This window comes from Eleutherodactylus coqui, unplaced genomic scaffold (assembly GCF_035609145.1).
Source record: "Eleutherodactylus coqui strain aEleCoq1 unplaced genomic scaffold, aEleCoq1.hap1 HAP1_SCAFFOLD_53, whole genome shotgun sequence".
NCBI classification, from domain to species: Eukaryota; Metazoa; Chordata; class Amphibia; order Anura; family Eleutherodactylidae; genus Eleutherodactylus; species Eleutherodactylus coqui.
The window spans coordinates 327,144-346,069 of record NW_027101708.1 but is presented as its reverse complement, the minus strand read 5'-3'; the positions used below and the strand labels follow the sequence as shown (position 1 = coordinate 346,069).

Sequence of the window (18,926 nt, the reverse complement as noted above, 5' to 3'; positions counted from 1 at the left end):
ACCCCAGAGACATACCATTAGCAGCGGTATAGGCAGAGCCCAGAATTAGTAACATTTCAGCCGTAGCATTAGCGACAGGCCCCACTAACATATCACTAGCAGCATTATAGGGGGAGCACAGTCTTAGTTCTATTTCAGTAATAGTAGCAGCCTACACAGGCCCCAGGAACAATTCCGAAGCAGCAGTATAGGAGGAGCATAGTCTTAGTTCCATTTAAGTCTTTGTAGCAGCCTACACAGGCCCCAGGAACAATTCCGAAGCAGCAGTATAGTGGGAGCGCAGTCTTAGTTCCATTTCAGTAGCTGCAGTATAGCCAAGGCCCAAGTTACATTTATGTAGCTAAAGTGTAGGCCAACCCCACACACACTTCTGTACCATGAGTGCAGGCGAAGAACATACAAATTGCTATGATTACACTGTAGGTGAGGGCCCCAAAACATTGGTGTACCAACAGTACTAATGTACCTCTGTAAAAATTGGCCATGCCCAACCAAGATGGCAGGTGAAACCCATTAATCGCTTTGGTTAATGTGGCTTAAGTGGTAACTAGGCCTGGAGGCAGCCCAGTTTAACTAAAAATTGGTTCAAGTTAAAGTTTCAACGCTTTTAAGAGCATTGAAACATATAAAAATTGTTTAGAAAAATTAGATGAGTGAGCCTTGTGGCCCTAAGAAAAATTGCCCGTTCAGCGTGATTACGTGAGGTTTCAGGAGGAGGAGCAGGAGGAGGAGGAGGAATATTAGACACAGATTCATGAAGCAGAAATGTCCCCGTTTTGGATGGTGAGAGAGAACGTAGCTTCCATCCGCGGGTGCATAATACGTATTGCTTAGGTATCGCTGCTGTCCGCTGGTGCAGAAGAGAAGTCTGGGGAAATCCAGGCTTTGTTCATCTTGATGAGTGTAAGCCTGTCGGCACTGTCGGTTGACAGGTGGGTACGCTTATCCGTGATGATTCCCCCAGCCACACTAAACACACTCTCTGACAAGACGCTAGCCGCAGGACAAGCAAGCACCTCCAGGGCATACAGCGCGAGTTCAGGCCACGTGTCCAGCTTCGACACCCAGTAGTTGTAGGGGGCAGAGGTGTCACGGAGGACGGTCGTGCGATCGGCTACGTACTCCCTCACCATCCTTTTACAGTGCTCCTGCCGACTCAGCCGTGACTGGGGAGCGGTGACACAGTCTTGCTGGGGAGCCATAAAGCTGGCAAAGGCCTTGGAGAGTGTTCCCCTGCCTGCGCTGTACATGCTGCATGATCTCTGCACCTCCCCTGCTACCTGGCCCTCGGAACAGCGCCTTCTGCCACTAGCGCTGTCGGATGGGAAGTTTTCCATCAGTTTGTCCACCAGCGCCCTGTGGTATAGCATCATTCTCGAACCCCTTTCCTCTTCGGGAATGAGAGTGCAAAGGCTCTCCTTATACCGTGGGTCGAGCAGTGTGTACACCCAGTAATCCGTAGTGGCCAGAATGCGTGTAACGCGAGGGTCACGAGAAAGGCATCCTAACATGAAGTCAGCCATGTGTGCCAGGGTACCTGTACGCAACACATGGCTGTCTTCACTAGGAAGATCACTTTCAGGATCCTCCTCCTCCTCCTCTTCCTCCTCCTCAGGCCATACACGCTGAAAGGATGACAGGCAAGCAGCATGGGTACCGTCAGCAGTGGGCCAAGCTGTCTCTTCCCCCTCCTCCTCATCCTCCTCATGCTCCTCCTCCTCCTCCTCAACGCGCTGAGATATAGACAGGAGGGTGCTCTGACTATCCAGCGACATACTGTCTTCCCCCGGCTCTGTTTCCGAGCGCAAAGCGTCTGCCTTTATGCTTTGCAGGGAACTTCTCAAGAGGCATAGCAGAGGAATGGTGACGCTAATGATTGCAGCATCGCCGCTCACCACCTGGGTAGACTCCTCAAATTTTCCAAGGACCTGGCAGATGGCTGCCAATCAGGGCCACTCTTCTGTAAATAATTGAGGAGGCTGACTCACACTGCGCCGCGCAAGTTGGAGTTGGTATTCCACTATAGCTCTACGCTGCTCATAGAGTCTGGCCAACATGTGGAGCGTAGAGTTCCACTGTGTGGGCACGTCGCACAGCAGTCGGTGCACTGGCAGATTAAACCGATGTTGCAGTGTCCGTAGGGTGGCAGCGTGCGTGTGGGATTTGCGGAAATGTGCGCAGAGCTGGCGCACCTTTCCGAGCAGGTATGACAAGTGGGGGTAGCTTTTCAGAAAGCGCTGAACCACCAAATTAAAGACGTGGGCCAGGCATGGCACGTGCGTGAGGCTGCCGAGCTGCAGAGCCGCCACCAGCTTACGGCCGTTGTCACACGCGACCATGCCCGGTTGGAGGCTCAGCGGCGCAAGCCAGCGGTCGGTCTGCTCTGTCAGACCCTGCAGCATTTCGTGGGCCGTGTGCCTCTTCTCTCCTAAGCTGAGTAGTTTCAGCACGGCCTGCTGACGCTTGCCCACCGCTGTGCTGCCACGCCGCGTGACACCGACTGCTGGCGACGTGCTGCTGACACATCTTGATTGCGAGACAGAGGTTGCGTTGGAGGAGGAGGAGGAGGAAGGTGCTTTAGTGGAGGAAGCATACACCGCCGCAGATACCACCACCGAGCTGTGGCCCGCAATTCTGGGGGTGGGTAGGACGTGAGAGGTCCCAGGCTGTGACTCTGTCCCAGCCTCCACTAAATTCACCCAATGTGCCGTCAGGGAGATATAGTGGCCCTGCCCGCCTGTGCTTCTCCACGTGTCTGTTGTTAAGTGGACCTAGGCAGTAACCGCGTTGGTGAGGGCGCGTACAATGTTGCGGGAGACGTGGTCGTGCAGGCCTGGGACGGCACATCGGGAAAAGTAGTGGCGACTGGGAACCAAGTAGCTCGGGCCAGCCGCCGCCATCATGCTTTTGAAAGCCTCCGTTTCCACAAGCCTATACGGCAGCATCTCTAGGCTGATCAATTTTGCAATGTGCACGTTTAACGCTTGAGCGTGCGGGTGCGTGGCGTCTTACTTGCGCTTGTGCTCAAACTGTGGCGCTAGCGACGTATGGACGCTACGCTGAGAGACATTGCTGGATGGGGCCGAGGACAGCGGAGGTGAGGGTGTGGGTGCAGGCCAGGAGACGGTAGTGCCTGTGTCCTCAGAGGGGGGTTGGATCTCAGTGGCAGGTTGGGGCACAGGGGGAGAGGCAGTGGTGCAAACCGTAGGCGGTGAACGGGCATCGTCCCACCTTGTGGGGTGCTTGGCCATCATATGCCTGCGCATGCTGTTGGTGGTGCCTCCCCAGCTGATCTTGGCGCGACAAAGGTTGCACACCACTGTTCGTCGGTCGTCAGGCGTCTCTGTGAAAAACTGCCACACCGTAGAGCACCTTGACCTGTGCAGGGTGGCATGGCACGAGGGGGCGCTTTGGGAAACAGTTGGTGGATTATTCGGTCTGGCCCTGCCTCTACCCCTGGCCACCGCACTTGCTCGGCCTGTGCCCACACCCTGACTTGGGCCTCCGCGTCCTCGGCCGCGTCCACGTCCTCTAGGCCTACCCCTACCCCTCAGCATGCTGTATTACCAGTGATTTCCAAGCCAGGAAAGAAATTGGCGCAAGCCTGCAGCCAAAATAGAATTTTTTCCCTTGTTTTTCAAAGGACAAGCCACACTGCGTGTATTCAATGAATACTACTAAGTTTAATAACTGTGTTGTGGCCCTGCAAATGTGTCAGAGAACTGCAGTGATGCAAAGTTATTCGCTCCAGCAGATCAGGGATTTCCCATGCAGGAAAAAAATTGGCGCAAGCCTGCAGTAAAACGTAGCTGGCTGCGTCTGATTTTTTTTAACGTTCTGCACGCAGCACACACGTACCCAGAGCCCTGAGGACTGTCAGAGGCAGGCGAAATAGAATTTTTTCCCTTGTTTTTCAAAGGACAAGCCACACTGCGTCTATTCAATGAATAATGTATGTCTTCTGGCCCTGCCTACACAATTCTATCCCTGTAGTATTAATGCCGGGTGCAATGGTCTGCACAGCCGGTTTTGAGAAAAGAAAAAAAAATGCAACACTGCTAACAGCAGCCTGGACAGTACTGCACACGGATAGATGTGGCCCTAAAAAGGACTGTTGGGGTTCTTGAAGCCTACACTCACTGCTAACACTCTCCCTGCCTAACCACCACTTCTGTCCCTATTGCAGGGCGCAATGCTCTGCAGATCCAATTTTGAAAAAAAAAAAAATACAGTGCTAACACAGTACTGCACACAGGTAGATGTGGCCCTAAGAAGGACCGTTGGGGTTCTTGAAGCCTACACTAACTCCTAACGCTCTCCCTACAGCAGCTCCAGCACGATACCACTGTCCCTCAGCTAACTCACAAGGCATCTGAGGCGAGCCGCGGGAGGGGCCGATTTTTATACTCGGGTGACATCAGATCTCCCCAGCCACTCACAGCAGGGGGGTGGTATAGGGCTTGAACGTCACAGGGGGAAGTTGTAATGCCTTCCCTGTCTTTCAATTGGCCAGAAAAGCGCGCTAACGTCTCAGAGAGGAAACTGAAAGTAACCGGAACACCGCGTGGTACTCGTTACGAGTAACGAGCATCCCGAACACCCTAATATTCGCACGAATATCAAGCTCGGACGAGTACGTTCGCTCATCTCTACAGATGACATATCAATTCAAGAAAATCACTGCCAGCAGCCATATTTACTAATATAAAATGCAAGGGCAGGTGAAGAACCACTTCCCTCAGCATTCACACAGCCAAATTGCTATCTGGAGGAATATTAAACAGTGCGGGGGGCAGAGTGGCAGTGCCAGTGTGGTTCACTCTTGAGGTGCAAGGCAACCCGCTGGACTGAATCATAGGTGGGGTGGCATCATTAGTAGATTGTAAGTCTGCATGGTGCTCACCCATATCCATTGGTCCAGCACCCTTTGTATGCCTTATCTATGTGCAAGCATAAAGGTGCGTTTAGACATAACGATTGTAGTTGAAAAAATTGTTAAAACGAACAAAAGTGAATGATAATTTTTGACATGTATAATACAATATGTGTACATTTATACATTTATATGGACATATTTCATATCTTGATAAGCAGACCTGATGAAGAAAAACGAATGTCATTTTCAGAATCTAAAACCCCCAAATACCCCCAAAAAGTTCTAACATCTCAGTCACCAAAAATTGTGTTCCCCAGTGTATTAAATATGGAGATACAATAAATCATGAATTTCTAACATTAACTATTCAAAATTAGTCACTAGTATTATATGAAGCAAAGTGTTTGTACTTTATTACTGACATGTCGTAATCCTCAGTAAATTGCTGGTGCATATGGTTATGACTTAGGTCTCACATAGCCAAGCAGCATGGGGGCACAAGCCACGTGGGGCTACCGAGCCTTTGGTTGGGGATTACTGCAGTATAGTATATGAGGATATTCTTATATTATACTTGTGATGTATATACCTTGTTGGATGGATTGGCAGGCGTAATGTAAAGCAACAAGAGAGGAAGAACAAGCGGTGTCGATGGTCAGAGAAGGGCCAGTCAGGTTGAAGCAATATGATATCCTATTGGCAGCCATACTTTCAGATGTACCAATTCCATTTAAATGATTAATGTTATCAGCGCAGTTATTGTAAATGCTGTATGCATCTCTGTTCATGATACATGTAAAATGAAATAAGGATAGAACTAGTAGCTCGCATAGATTAAGTACAGCGTTGTTTGTAAGATACCAGAATCATCTGCCCAAAAGATACAAGTTTACACCCAGCCCATGGAAACCGGACCCTAAACTTGGTTTCCAGTGGAAGATAACTAGCATGGAGAACTATACATGTAGCAAAATGAACCCTCTGTTACCCGGTTATTACTAGTCAGCCAGTCATGGGCAGGACTATCCTGTAACACTACAGAGGAGATACCAAGCTGCCCGCATCTTTCCCCAGTACCATCAACTATTTTCCCAGAGTGCCAAGAGCGGGATTCAGGGTGATAAGCTGGCCCCGAACTTTGGGTTCTGAAAGGATTGTGCATCTTGGCTCACGCCTTTTAAATATGAGCGTTACAGTCTTGGGCCTCATTCAGACGGCTGTAATGTGGCCACTATTTAGCTTTCATATTACAGCCACAAGATCCAAAACTCTCCAGGTTTAAGTAAACTACACGCAACTCATCATACTCTAACTTTACAGCATCCGCTACATGGGGCCCTAAATGTTTCCATTCTAGTATCTTAATAACCTCACCTATAAATACTCCAGTGTCACTTCCACTAATGCTTTCTGTAGGGCACCCGCCATCTTCCAGGGCCCTGTATGTACATTCAAGCAGTAGTTTTTGCTGTGGATCCATATTCTCAGTTTCAAATTTGGGGATTCCAAAAAGTTTATGGTCAAATTCATTAATTCTACAAAAATGATTAAACATTAAAATGCTCTCAGTGATTAGATATTAAAGTGTATTTAATCTCTAAATGTTTATCAAAGTACCGTTCACTTAATTACAACAGGAAGTTTTGGAAAGTGGTCAGTGACTAAAATAGACCCGACTGCACTCTATCATGCAATGTCCCAAAAGTCATACGACTGTCAAATAATGGGAAGATGTATAATGCAGAATACGACATTACACACATGTAGAATGGTTGGACATAAAAGTGACCCTTCAGTTTCAAATTTAGTCCCAGACGCAGAGGGGAAGCGGGGTATAGTACCTGCAGTTTTTCTCTGTTGTCCCTCCGATCTACCTTCCTGCCTTCAGTCATCCAAGATGGTCAATACAATCTTCAGACTACCTAAACCCCACAGAGAATTGGTAATGTTATGACTACTAGTTCACTTACCTGCTTTTCTGATTGCCCAGAGCTGCTCATGTGATCAGTAGTGGCTAATCAAAGAGAATTGCATAATCTGCATTAGAAAGTTAGAAAATTGCTGCAGCCATCTTGGACAAGTGAAAACAGGATCTAGAACTCACAGATTTAGGGGCAGCAGAGAAGAACAACTACTGCAGGTAATACACGTGTTACGGTATACTACCCTTGATACGCCAACCCGGATGCCCTAGATTTCACCCACAACCCCTGTCCCTGCCTACTCACCTCTACTCCTGGCCAACCCCAGGCGGGCAACTGGGCGGCGGTCCCTACTCTCACTAGGGTGCAAAAAAGGGACACTGGCGTACCTGGATGGAAAGGTTAGAATACTGACAGAATAGGCAAATGAAAATAACCAACACGAACAATACTAAGCAGAACTGAGGCAGATGGAAAAACCTGGTGGATAATAGCAAAGTATAGTAGACAAGATGACAGAAGCAGGAGACCAACAGAGGCAGACTAGCTAGCACACTGAGGGAAACCAATAACTGCCAGTGATTGCAAGTCTCTGCCCTGTGAGGGTATATGTATATATTGTCATATGTTTTTATGCTTTTATACCTGTATGCAAATTCTATGCAGTGCTATAATGAAAAAACGTAATATGTAGCCTTAAAAATCATATCAGATATGCCAAGGCTTTGCAAGGCGAAGACAAATGTATCTTGAAAACCCCAAGGAAGAACCGGATACGAAGGCCGCGTGCTTGGTTTTTTTCCCAGTATCTAGATAAAAATTGTTTAACTAGGTATATATGCAATACTGCCTCAGGCGGAACTGCGGACATCACATATATGGTTATGCGGTGGATTTGAGCCAATAAGACACACTTCTAATAATGTGATAAGGGGTATAAAGCCCCATGTAATTTGTAATAAAGTGCGCAGTTACTCCCCTTGTGAGGAACTATACCAGACCTCTGTGTGTGGTGTTTTTTTTACCACCGGCAATGGGTAGTGGGGTGGGCCTGATTGGTGCTGTACACAGAATTTCCCTGACAGCCTGACCTTTAAACAAAAGCCTCCGCCCAGGGGCGGAGAGAGGGAGACAGACAACTCCAAACAGAACACAACAAAAGGGAGCTTGTGCACGGCAGCTGCCCTCACAGGTGCGCACGCACGGCAACGCATGCCACCAGCACCATACCGCCCACCATGTCCAGGTTTATCCGGAAACAGACAGTGGAAACAGCGCACCAGCACTGGAGCACGTGCAGCCACCCAAGAATGATCTTCAAAACCAAAGCCTCTCCAGACCACCAAATATTGCAAGGTTCCCCGGCACAGACGTGCATCAAGGATTTCCTGGATCTCATATTCGACTTCACCTCGGACTACATAGTAACATAGTAACATAGTATGTAAGGCCGAATGAAGACATTGTCCATCTAGTCCAGCCTGTCTATCCTACTGTGTTGATCCAGAGGAAGGCAAAAAAACCCCAAGGCCAGAAGCCAATTAGCCCTTTTGGGGGGAAAATTCCTTCCCGACTCCCTAATGGCAATCAGACTGTTCCCTGGATCAACCCCTAATAGTTCCTACCTGCCTGTATACCAGGATTGACACTTAACCTAATATTTATATCCTGTAATATCCTTCTCTAGAAAGACATCAAGTCCCCTTTTAAACTCCTCTATGGATTTTGCCATCACCACTTTCTCCGGTAGAGAGTTCCACAGTCTAACTGCTCTTACAGTAAAGAACCCCTTTCTGTGTTGGTGATGAAACGTACTTTCCTCTAATCGTAGCGGATGTCCTCTTGTTACCTTCGTGGTCCTGGGTGTAAACAGATCACGGGAGAGATCCATGTGTTGTCCCCTCATGTACTTATACATGGTTATTTGGTCGCCTCTTAACCTTCTTTTTTCTAGAGTAAATAGTCCCAATTTGGACAGCCTCTCTGGGTATTCCAGTCCCGTCATTCCATGTATTAGTTTAGTCGCTCTTCTTTGAACCCCCTCAAGCACTGTGACAATCTTTCCTGAGCACCGGTGACCAGAACTGTACGCAGTATTCCATGTGAGGTCTGACAAGTGCCTTATATAGTGGGAGGATAATGTTCTCGTCCTTCGCCCCTATACCTCTTTTGATGCACCCCAAGACTTTATTTGCCTTTGCAGCGGCTGACTGGCATTGGTTACTCCAGTTTAGTCTATTATCCACTAATACCCCCAGATCCTTTTCCATATCACTTTTCCCTAGTGGTACCCCATTAAGTGAGTATTTGTGACATCCGTTCCTCCTGCCCATGTGCATAGTCTTACATTTTTCAACATTGAACTTCATTTGCCATTTTTCTGCCCAAGCCCCCATCTTATCCAGGTCCGTTTGTAGCCGCACATTGTCTTCCGTTGCATTAATTATATTGTATAATTTTGTGTCATCTGCAAATATTGATATTTTGCTGTGCAGCCCCTCTATCAGGTCATTAATAAATATGTTGAACAGAGTGGGGCCTAATACTGAACCCTGTGGCACCCCGCTAGCGACTGTGGTCCAATCAGAGTACGAACCATTTATTACCACCCTCTGCTTTCTATCGTTGAGCCAATTTTTTACCCACTTACACACGTTTTCGCCCAGTCCGAGCTGTCTCATTTTGTATATTAGCCTATTATGTGGCACGGTGTCAAAGGCTTTAGAGAAGTCCAGATATACAAGATCAATAGATTCTCCCTGGTCCAGCTTAGAGCTTACTTCATCGTAGAAACTGATCAGATTTGTCTGACATGAGCGACCCTTCATGAATCCATGCTGGTGAGGAGTTATTCCCTTAATTTCCTTGAGGTACTCATCGATGGCGTCTCTCAGAATCCCCTTGAAAAATTTTCCCGTTACTGAAGTGAGACTTACTGGCCTGTAGTTACCAGGCTCACTTTTGCTCCCATTTTTGTAAATTGGAACCACGTTGGCAATGCGCCAGTCCAATGGTACTACTCCGGTCTTGATGGTGTCTAGAAATATTAGGTATAGCGGCCTAGCTATCTCGTCACTTAGTTCCTTTAGTATCCTTGGGTGTAATCCATCTGGGCCCGGCGATTTATCAATTTTAGTTTTCTTTAGACGCTTCCGCACCTCCTCCTGCGTTAGGTATGAGATATTTTGTGAGGGGTTCGTTTTATTCCCCTGCATCTCGTGTGGCATTTCCTTTTCTTTGGTGAACACACTTGAGAAAAAACTGTTTAGTAGATTTGCTTTCCCTTCGTTATCATCAATGATTTCTCCTGCATTGTTTTTTAAAGGGCCAGCGCTCTCCCTGCAAATCCTTTTGCTGTTTATGTAGTTGAAAAATAGCTTCGGGTTGTTTCTGCTCTCTTTTGCGATCCGTCTTTCTGCTTCCTCCTTGGCAGTTTTGATCGTATCTTTGCATATTTTGTTTTTTTCCCTGTATGATTTTAGCGCTTCTTCACTGCCTTGTTGCTTTAGTAGTTTGAACGCTTTCTTCTTTTCGTTTATTGCCCCTCGTACCGTCTTGTCGAGCCACATTGGTTTCCTTTTAGGTGAGTTTCTTTTATTTTTAAAGGGAATGAACTGCTCACATGAGGTGATTAGGATCCTTTTGAACTTTTCCCATTTTTCCTCCGTACTGATATTTTTGAGGATGTTGTCCCAATTAATGTTACCGATAGTAGTTCTAAGCTCATCAAATTTTGCTTTACTAAAGTTTAGTTTCTTTGTCGCTCCCTGATAAGGCTTCCTATTGATTGACAGCTGGAAGTTGATTATATTGTGGTCGCTGTTCCCCAAGTGCCCCTCAACCTGCACCCCCCTTATACGTTCCGGTTTGTTAGTTAGTACTAGATCCAGAATGGCTCTCCCTCTTGTTGGTTCCTGCACAAGTTGGTTCAGGTAATTGTCTTTAATTACTCTCAAGAACTTATCACCCCTGTGAGATTTGCAGGTTTCGTTCTCCCATGTTATATCTGGGTAATTAAAGTCCCCCATGATAATTACTTCGTTTCGTTTTGACACCTCTTCTATCTGCCTTAGTAGTAAGTCTTCAGTTTCTTCTGTTGCTTTTGGTGGTCGATAGAAGACCCCTATCAGGATTTTGTTATTTTTTCCTCCCTGTATTTCTACCCACAGAGATCCCACCTGTTCGTCTCCTACCCCTATATCCTCCCATAGCCTCGGCTTCAAGTTCGATTTGACGTACAGACATACCCCTCCCCCTTTCTGGTTCCTTCGGTCTCTTCTGAAGAGATTGTACCCCTGCAAATTCACCGCCCAATCGCACTTATCATCAAGCCATGTTTCAGTAATTCCGACTATATCATAACTTTCATCAGTCATTCTTGCTTCAAGCTCGCCCACTTTACCGATCAGACTTCGTGCATTCGTGATCATACAATTTATATAATTTTTTTGTTTTTTAAATTTGTTTTGTTGCTATTCGTACTTATGGCTGATCTATCAGTTCTAACTTTACTAACCCCACCCCCTGCTCGTCCCCCATTCCCTTTGCTTGGGCCCAGATTGCTAATTACACTGGCTACCCCACTATTTCTCATTTTGCCCTCCCCCCCAGTCCCTAGTTTAAACACTCCTCCAGCCTTCTAGCCATCTTTTCCCCCAGCACAGCTGCACCCTCCCCATTTAGATGCAACCCGTCCCTACGGTAGAGCCTGTAGCCGACCGCAAAGTCAGCCCAGTTCTCCAGGAACCCAAATCCCTCCTTCTTACACCAACTCCGGAGCCACTTGTTTACCTCCCTAAGGTCCTGCTGCCTTTCTAGTGTGGCTTTAGGTACAGGTAGTATTTCCGAGAAAACTACCCTGGAGGTCCTCGCCCTGAGCTTGGACCCTAAGTCCCTGAAATCATTTTTGAGGGCCCTCCATTGACCTCTAACTTGTTCATTGGTGCCAACGTGCACCATGACTGCTGGATCCTCACCAGCCCCTCCCAGTAATCTGTCAATCCGATCCGCGATGTGTCGAACTCGAGCGCCAGGAAGACAACACACCGTTCGACGATCCCGGTCTTTATGGCAGATTGCCCTCTCTGTCCCCCTAATAATTGAGTCCCCCACCACTAGAACCTGTCTAGCCTGCCCTGCGCTCCCCGTCCCCGTCTCACTGGAGCAGTCATCCCCCTGGCGTTCAGAGGGCGTGTCGTGCTGCAGCGGTGCTGGCTCTGTAATGGCATCCCCTCATCTGCCAATCTTGCAAATTTGTTGGGTTGTGCCAGTTCAGGACCAGCCTCCCTGGTTCTCTTCCCTCTATCCCTCCTTTTTTCTGTCACCCAGCTGACTGCCTGCTCCCCCTGCTCTTCCGTACTACCATCCGCCCCCGCCTCTACCCCAGCGAGTGTCTGCTCAGTGAGCACCAAACTCCTTTCCATGATGTCAATGGCTCTCAGTGTTGCCAGTTGCCCATTTAGATCCAGAATTTGGGCTTCTAAATGTGCGACGTGCATGCATCTTGCGCAACAGTATGCACCCTCGATCGGCTGATCAAGGACCGCATACATTGCACAAGTAGCACACTGGATGACATTGCCAGGCATGGAGCTCATCCTAATGGGGATCTACAATTTACTTGTGGAAGTAGTGAAGATAGACTTGTTCACACTCCGCTCACACGCTGCCGCAACCGCTGTCCCGCTGCCGCAACCGCTGACCCGCTGCCGCAACCGCTGACCCGCTGCCGCAACCACTGTCCCGCTGCCGCAACCGCTGTCCCGCTGCCGAAACCGCTGTCGAAACCGCTGTCGTAACCGCTGTCCCGCTGTTGCAACCGCTGTCCCGCTGTCACAACCGCTGTGCCGCTGTCGCAACCGCTGTGCCGCTGTCGCAACCGCTGACCCGCTGCCGCAACCCCTCACCCGCTGCCGCAACCCCTCACCCGCTGCTGCAACCCCTCACCCGCTGCTGCAACCCCTCACCCACTGCCCCTCTCGCGCAACCTCTTACCCGCTGACACTTATGCGCAACCAGTCAAAATAATTTTTTTTTTTTTATTCCCCCCTCACAAACACTTAGACCCCCAGACACACACACAGAAGACACAACTAACCAGATACACAGAAGACACACAGCTCACAAACACACACAGAGGTAGATACTTATCAGCTCCTCCACTCCGCCGCTCCTCCTGGTGACGTCACCCGCTGTCCCGGCGGCCGCTCACTCTGCCCTCCTGTCTCAGCTGCTCCGCTGAACTCCTGGTGGCCTCTTGGCGCCGGCTGCTGCGCTCCGGTCACATTGGCCGCTGCCCCCGCACCTGCTTCGGCTGCCACTGCCCCCGCACCTGCTTCGGCTGCTGAGCTGCTCCGCTGCTCCGCTGTCCCCTTCAGCTCCCCGCTCGTGCCTCCGTCTCGTGCCGCTGCTCCTGGCGTCTGACGTCACTTCCGGACTAGGGTTAGTGGTGGGTGGGCCTCACCGAAGGGACAAAAGGTTTCAATAATGACTTATGAAAAACTCTGTGAACCCTCCATGTAGCTGGCAAATCAAGTTCATAAGCAAGCGGGTTTACTACACGCGTGATGACAAAGGGACCCACATAACGCTGCGCCAGTTTCAAAGATGGAACCTTCAATTTGAGATTTATAGAAGACAAATATACCTTCTGTCCCATCCTGTAAAGTTCAGATACTGGCAGACTCCTCCCACTACGCAACTGCATACGAGCCTCCGTTGCTTCCAGGTTCTTCTGTACTGCTTTCCATACCCCCTGCAGCGCATCAGCTGCAGGACAGGCAAACAGCGCAGAAATAGCTGAAAGGAAGTGAGGATGCTGACCGTATACGCAAAGGAATGGAGATACCCCGGTGGAAGAACAAGTACCGTTGTTCAGTGCAAACTCTGCCAACGGCAGGAATTCTGCCTACTGATGAGCCTTTTCGCTAGCAAACAACCGTAAATAGTGCCAAAATTGCGCAACAAACTAAACACCACGATCAGATACGATTTTCTCGGGAACCCTTGGAAAATCTTGGAAAATTCTATTGCAGAAGGTAGCTTCTTTAATGCCACAAAATGGTAGCACGATCTACAACAACTAGGATAGTGGTGAACTTCTGAGACTCAGGTAGATTGGTGATAAAATCTACCGATGAATGCAACAACGGACGAGACCACACTGGTAACGGTCTCAGAGGCCCCTCCGGACACCGACGACAACTTTTACTGTGTGCACAGACAGAGCGTCCCTAAACAAAGTCACGGATCTCCCGAGACATGCCTGGCCACCAGTAGTGTCTAGTACAAAGATCCAGAGTCCCCTGAACCCCCAGATTGCCTGCGAGAACAGATGAGTGAGACTCTTCAATGACTCTAAGACGCAAGGTTTCTGGCACAAACCATCTGCCCTCCGGCACCCCCGAGGGAGTGTCCTGCTGACAATTTTTTTAGATGAGGACAAGATCAGATTCTACAGCTGTCACCACAACCCCAGGTGCCAAGACATTCTCGGGAGCCTCTGTCTCACTTTCCGGCGAACCAAAACTCCGTGAGAGGGTGTCTGCCTTCACGTTCTTCTCCCCTGAAAAAAATATGTAATGACGAGGTTAAACCTGGCGAAAGACAACGCCCACCTGGCCTGACGAGCTGTGAGTCTCTTAACGTTGGTGAGATATACCAAGTTTTTATGATCAGTATACACAGATGGTGGCACCACTCTTGATCAGTATACACAAGATGGTGGCACCACTCTTCTAGAGACCACTTAATCGCCAATAACTCATGATTACCCACGTCACAGTTACGTTCCGCCGAACTGAGAAGAACACACATGGACGATACCCAGATCTCCCGCTGACTTCCTGAGACAATACAGCCCCCGTCCCTACCTCAGACGCATTGACCTCAATGAAGAATGGTTGCCGCGCGTCAGGCTGTACCAGCACCTGGGCTGCAGTAAACGCCCTTTTGAGACAACTAAAAGCCTCTAGGGCCTCTGGAGGCCATCTTACCAAGTCGGCACCCTTCTTAGTAAGATTGGTCAGGGGTTGAGCAATAACAGAATAATTCTTAATGAATTTACGGTAAAAATTTGCAAAACCTAAAAACCACTGGAGAGCTTTCAGGCTATCTGGTCTGACCCATTGGGAGATTGCTGCCACTTTATCAGACTCCATTTGAATCTCCGTGCGTGAAATCACATAACCAAGAAAAGCCACTTGTTTAGTACCAAAAATCCATTTTTCCAACTTGACAAAAAGGATCACAACCATCCTCAGGTGCCGTATGTGTGAATCCCAGTCTGGGGAATACACCATCGAGATATATGACCAAAAATACCCCCAGGAAGTCGTGGAAGACCTCGTTCATAAACTCCTGGAACACAGCGGGGGCATTACAAAGTCCGAAGGGCATGACTAGACATTCAAAATGTCCGAACCAGGTGTTGAACGCGGTCTTCCACTCATCTCCCTTTCGGACGCAAATTAAATTGTAAGCCCTCCTTAAGTCCAATTTGGAAAACCAGTGGGCCCCTACCACCTGATTCAATAAATCAGGAATCAGGGGCAAGGAGCACTGGTTCTTCACTGTAATTTTATTCAAAGCCCAATAATCCACACAAGGCCTCAATGTTCCATCCTTCTTTTCTACAAAGAAGAGACCTGCCCAGGCAGTGGACCTGGACGGCCTGATATGTCATTTGGCTAAAGACTCTGAGATATAGGACTTAAGGGCTTCGTGCTCACGCCCAGACAAATTGAAAATGGCTCCCTTAGGGATGGGACTATAGCAATAAAGATATGGCGGCAGCATCAAAGGTGTAAAATAGAATTCAAGATCCTTTTATTGCTCCATATCATTAAAAGGCAACGTTTCGACTACATGTCTTTATCAAGCCTTAATCAGGCTTGATAAAGACATGTAGTCGAAACGTTGCCTTTTAATGATATGGAGCAAGAAAAGGATCTTGAATTTTATTTCACATCTTTGATTCTGCCGCCATCTCTTTATTGCTATGAATTGATCTGGGATTGGAGGTCCATGATCCCATTTATTGGTGGCTGTGCATAAGTATACCTCACCCTATTGAGGGATTTGCTTCTGAGTGCTGCCGGACAGTTGCATATTGGACTTAGGGATGGGACTGTCGTGGATCAAAATAATACCACAGTCCCACTCCCTATGGGGAGGCAAAGTCTCAGACAGTTTCTTGGAAAATACGTCATGAAAATCAGACAAATAATCAGGAATAAGTATGGTATCTGCTAAACACATGGATATAGTAGCTAAAGGACTATGCCAGGACAACCCCAATGTGTCAATTCCCGAGTGAACCAATCAAATTGGGGATTGTGCAGTGCCAACCAGGGCATACCAAGCACTACATCAAGGGACATCCTTTCCATTACCAAGAACGACAGATTCTCAGAAAGGAGAACACCCACAGTGAACTGTAACATGGGAGTCCTCTATTGTACAACACCTGCAGACAGAGGGGTAGAATCAATACTAGTGAAGCGTATGGGAATCTTTAATGCCGAGAATTTAGTCATCAGAGGTCTGACAAAACTTAAACTAATCAAATTGGCGGCAGCACATGAATCAATAAAAGTTTGACCAGACCGAGTGAAATTCCGGAAGCCAATCTGACAAGGCAACAACAACTTAGGGAGTGCCTGTAATCATAGGCGATCCTCCCAAAAATCGCCTAGGATCTGAAGTTTTCCACCGGTTCGGACTGATGTTGTAGACACTTCTGAGGACAGGTCACTACACGATGTTCGGCTTTTCCACAATAGAGGCAGAGACGATGAATCATCCGGAACCATCGCTGTTCCTCGGGACTTAACTGGTCCACTTCCATAGGCTCGGCACCAGAAGTTGGCCTAGGAGAAGTCTGCTGGATTCCCTAGCCTTACAAGCCTGACATTCCTCTTTTCTAGATCTCAACCTCCTGTCAGCTTTAACTGCCCATTACATCGCATCATTGAGTGTCACTGGAGCGGGATGAGAAATGAGTAAATCCTTGACAGTGTCAGAAAGACCCAACAAAAACACATCTTTAAGGGCGCTATCGTTCCAAAAGGTTTCAACTGCATACAGTCTAAATTTAGAGCAATAATTCCCTACCACTGCTGCCCCTGACGTTGAGACATGAGATACCACCAACCCAGCACGTCCGGCTCATCAAAAATACCTCCAAGTTCCCGAAAAAACTAACCAACTGACTTGCAAGGGTACTCATGGCCTCCATTGGAGAGCAATTTTAAGGGCCAGTTATTATGTTACGGTATACTACCCTTGATACGCCAGCCCGGGTGCCCTAGATCTCAACCACAACCCCTATCCCTGCCTACTTGCCTTCACTCCTGGCTAACCCCAGGTGGGCAGCTAGGCGGCGGTCCCTACTCTCACTAGGGACCGAAAAAGGGACGCTGGCGTACCTGGATGGAAGGGGTCGAATACTGACAGAAAAGGCAGATGTAAATAACCAATACGAACAATACTAAACAGAATTGAGGCAGATGGAAAAACCTGGCGGATAATAGCCAAGTATAGCAGACAAGATGACAGACACAAGAGACCAACAGAGGTAGACTAGCTAGCACACTGAGGGAAACCAATAACTGGCAGTGATTGCAGGTCTCTGCCCGACCTTTAAACAAAAGCCTCCACCCAGGGGCGGAGAGAGGGAGACAGCCAACTCCCAACAGAACACAACAAAAGGGAGCTCGTGCACGACAGTTGCACTCACAGGTGCGCATGCCACCAGCACCACGCCACCCACACCGGCCAGGCACCCACGCCCCCGGCGGCCTGACAACAAGCCAGGGGGACGCTCTCCGACCACAGGGCCCCACACACCGCCACCCCAGTAGGACCAGCAACAGCTGCATGGTAACAACACTCCTCTGTCCCAGAAGTGAATTTTGTCCCAAAACCAAATGGTCATTTTGATTTACAGTTTCTAGTGCTACCATTTTGGGGTCATAAGACTTTTTTGATCACTTTTTATAAATATTTTCTTGGAGACAGGTTGCTAAAACATCACAATTCCTTTTTTTTCTGATTGCATTCACCGTACAGGATTAATAATACATTATTTTAATGGATCACACTTTCACAGATACTGCGATACCAAATATGTTTTTGTTTTTACTTTTTTATGTTAAAAATGTGAAAAGCGGTGTTTTAATCTTCTAGTATTTTTATAATAATTAAATTTTAAGTTTTAATTTTTTTTGCAATATACAATATTTCTACAGGCAGTATATTAAGCTCTGTCATAGGTAGAGGTTAATAGGAAGAAACACTCTAGTACACTGTTGTACTGCCTCTAGCTTGTATACAAGATGTGATACGGCCGGGCATGGAGGCTCTAGTATCCTGTTGTACCACCTATAGCTTAGTCGTGGAAGTGTGACAATGTTATGGAGGCTTCCTGTGACCCCCTTATGTGTGCAGCTAAGCATTATCCTGCTGCCTCTTGGAACCTGCCATGAGAGGAACACATGTGGTTGCAGGATGTCCTGAACATATCGCTGAGTTGTCCTTCGCACCACTGTTAAGAGTGATCAACTGTATGCAATGGCTCTCCAGACCATCATAGCAGTAGCGGGGGCGTGTGCTGCTCCATAGCAAAGGCAAGATTAAGGTGCTCACCCAGAGGTCTCCAGACACGAACATGGCCATCATCAGGGCTAAACTAAACCTCGATTTGTCGCTGAAGACAACCCGGTGCCACTACATAGCGTCACGTTTCACTGTTCATAACACCACTGCAAACTGAGACAATGGTTGGGGGTGTCAAAAGTCATACACATAATAGAAGCCATGAGACAAAATTTCCATCAGCCAAGCAGCTGGAAATAGTTCTGACAGAAACAAGAGGCTGTAACGATGGCGCCACCTGTCTCTGGATCAAAATGAAACAGTTGGAGCTAATGGTGCTTGTTGGACGATCAGATGTCTGTCGGGGGTCCTGAGCCCGGACGCCTTGTGTGCCCTCACACATCCAGTGGTCCCAACACCTCCTAACAGTCTGCTCAGATGCTCCTCTCTACTGGTGGTCTGTAGGGGGCATCCCGAGCACAGTCACCTTGTGTGCCCTCATCCACTGGTCCCAACACCTCCTAACAGTCTGA

At 48.1% G+C, this 18,926-nt stretch overlaps 1 protein-coding gene across 1 annotated transcript in view; it reads right to left on the bottom strand.

Annotated features, from left to right (window-relative positions):
- The window catches only part of LOC136590901 (mycocerosic acid synthase-like polyketide synthase), a 42,939-nt gene that overhangs the window by 11,677 nt on the left and 12,336 nt on the right, over positions 1–18,926 (bottom strand). Inside the window, exons 4-5 of the mRNA XM_066588423.1 lie at positions 6,251–6,411; positions 5,466–5,669 (exon numbers count right to left, since the gene is read on the bottom strand). Coding sequence (XP_066444520.1) covers positions 5,466–5,669; positions 6,251–6,411 — 365 coding nt within the window. The remainder of the gene's footprint in view (positions 1–5,465; positions 5,670–6,250; positions 6,412–18,926) is intronic.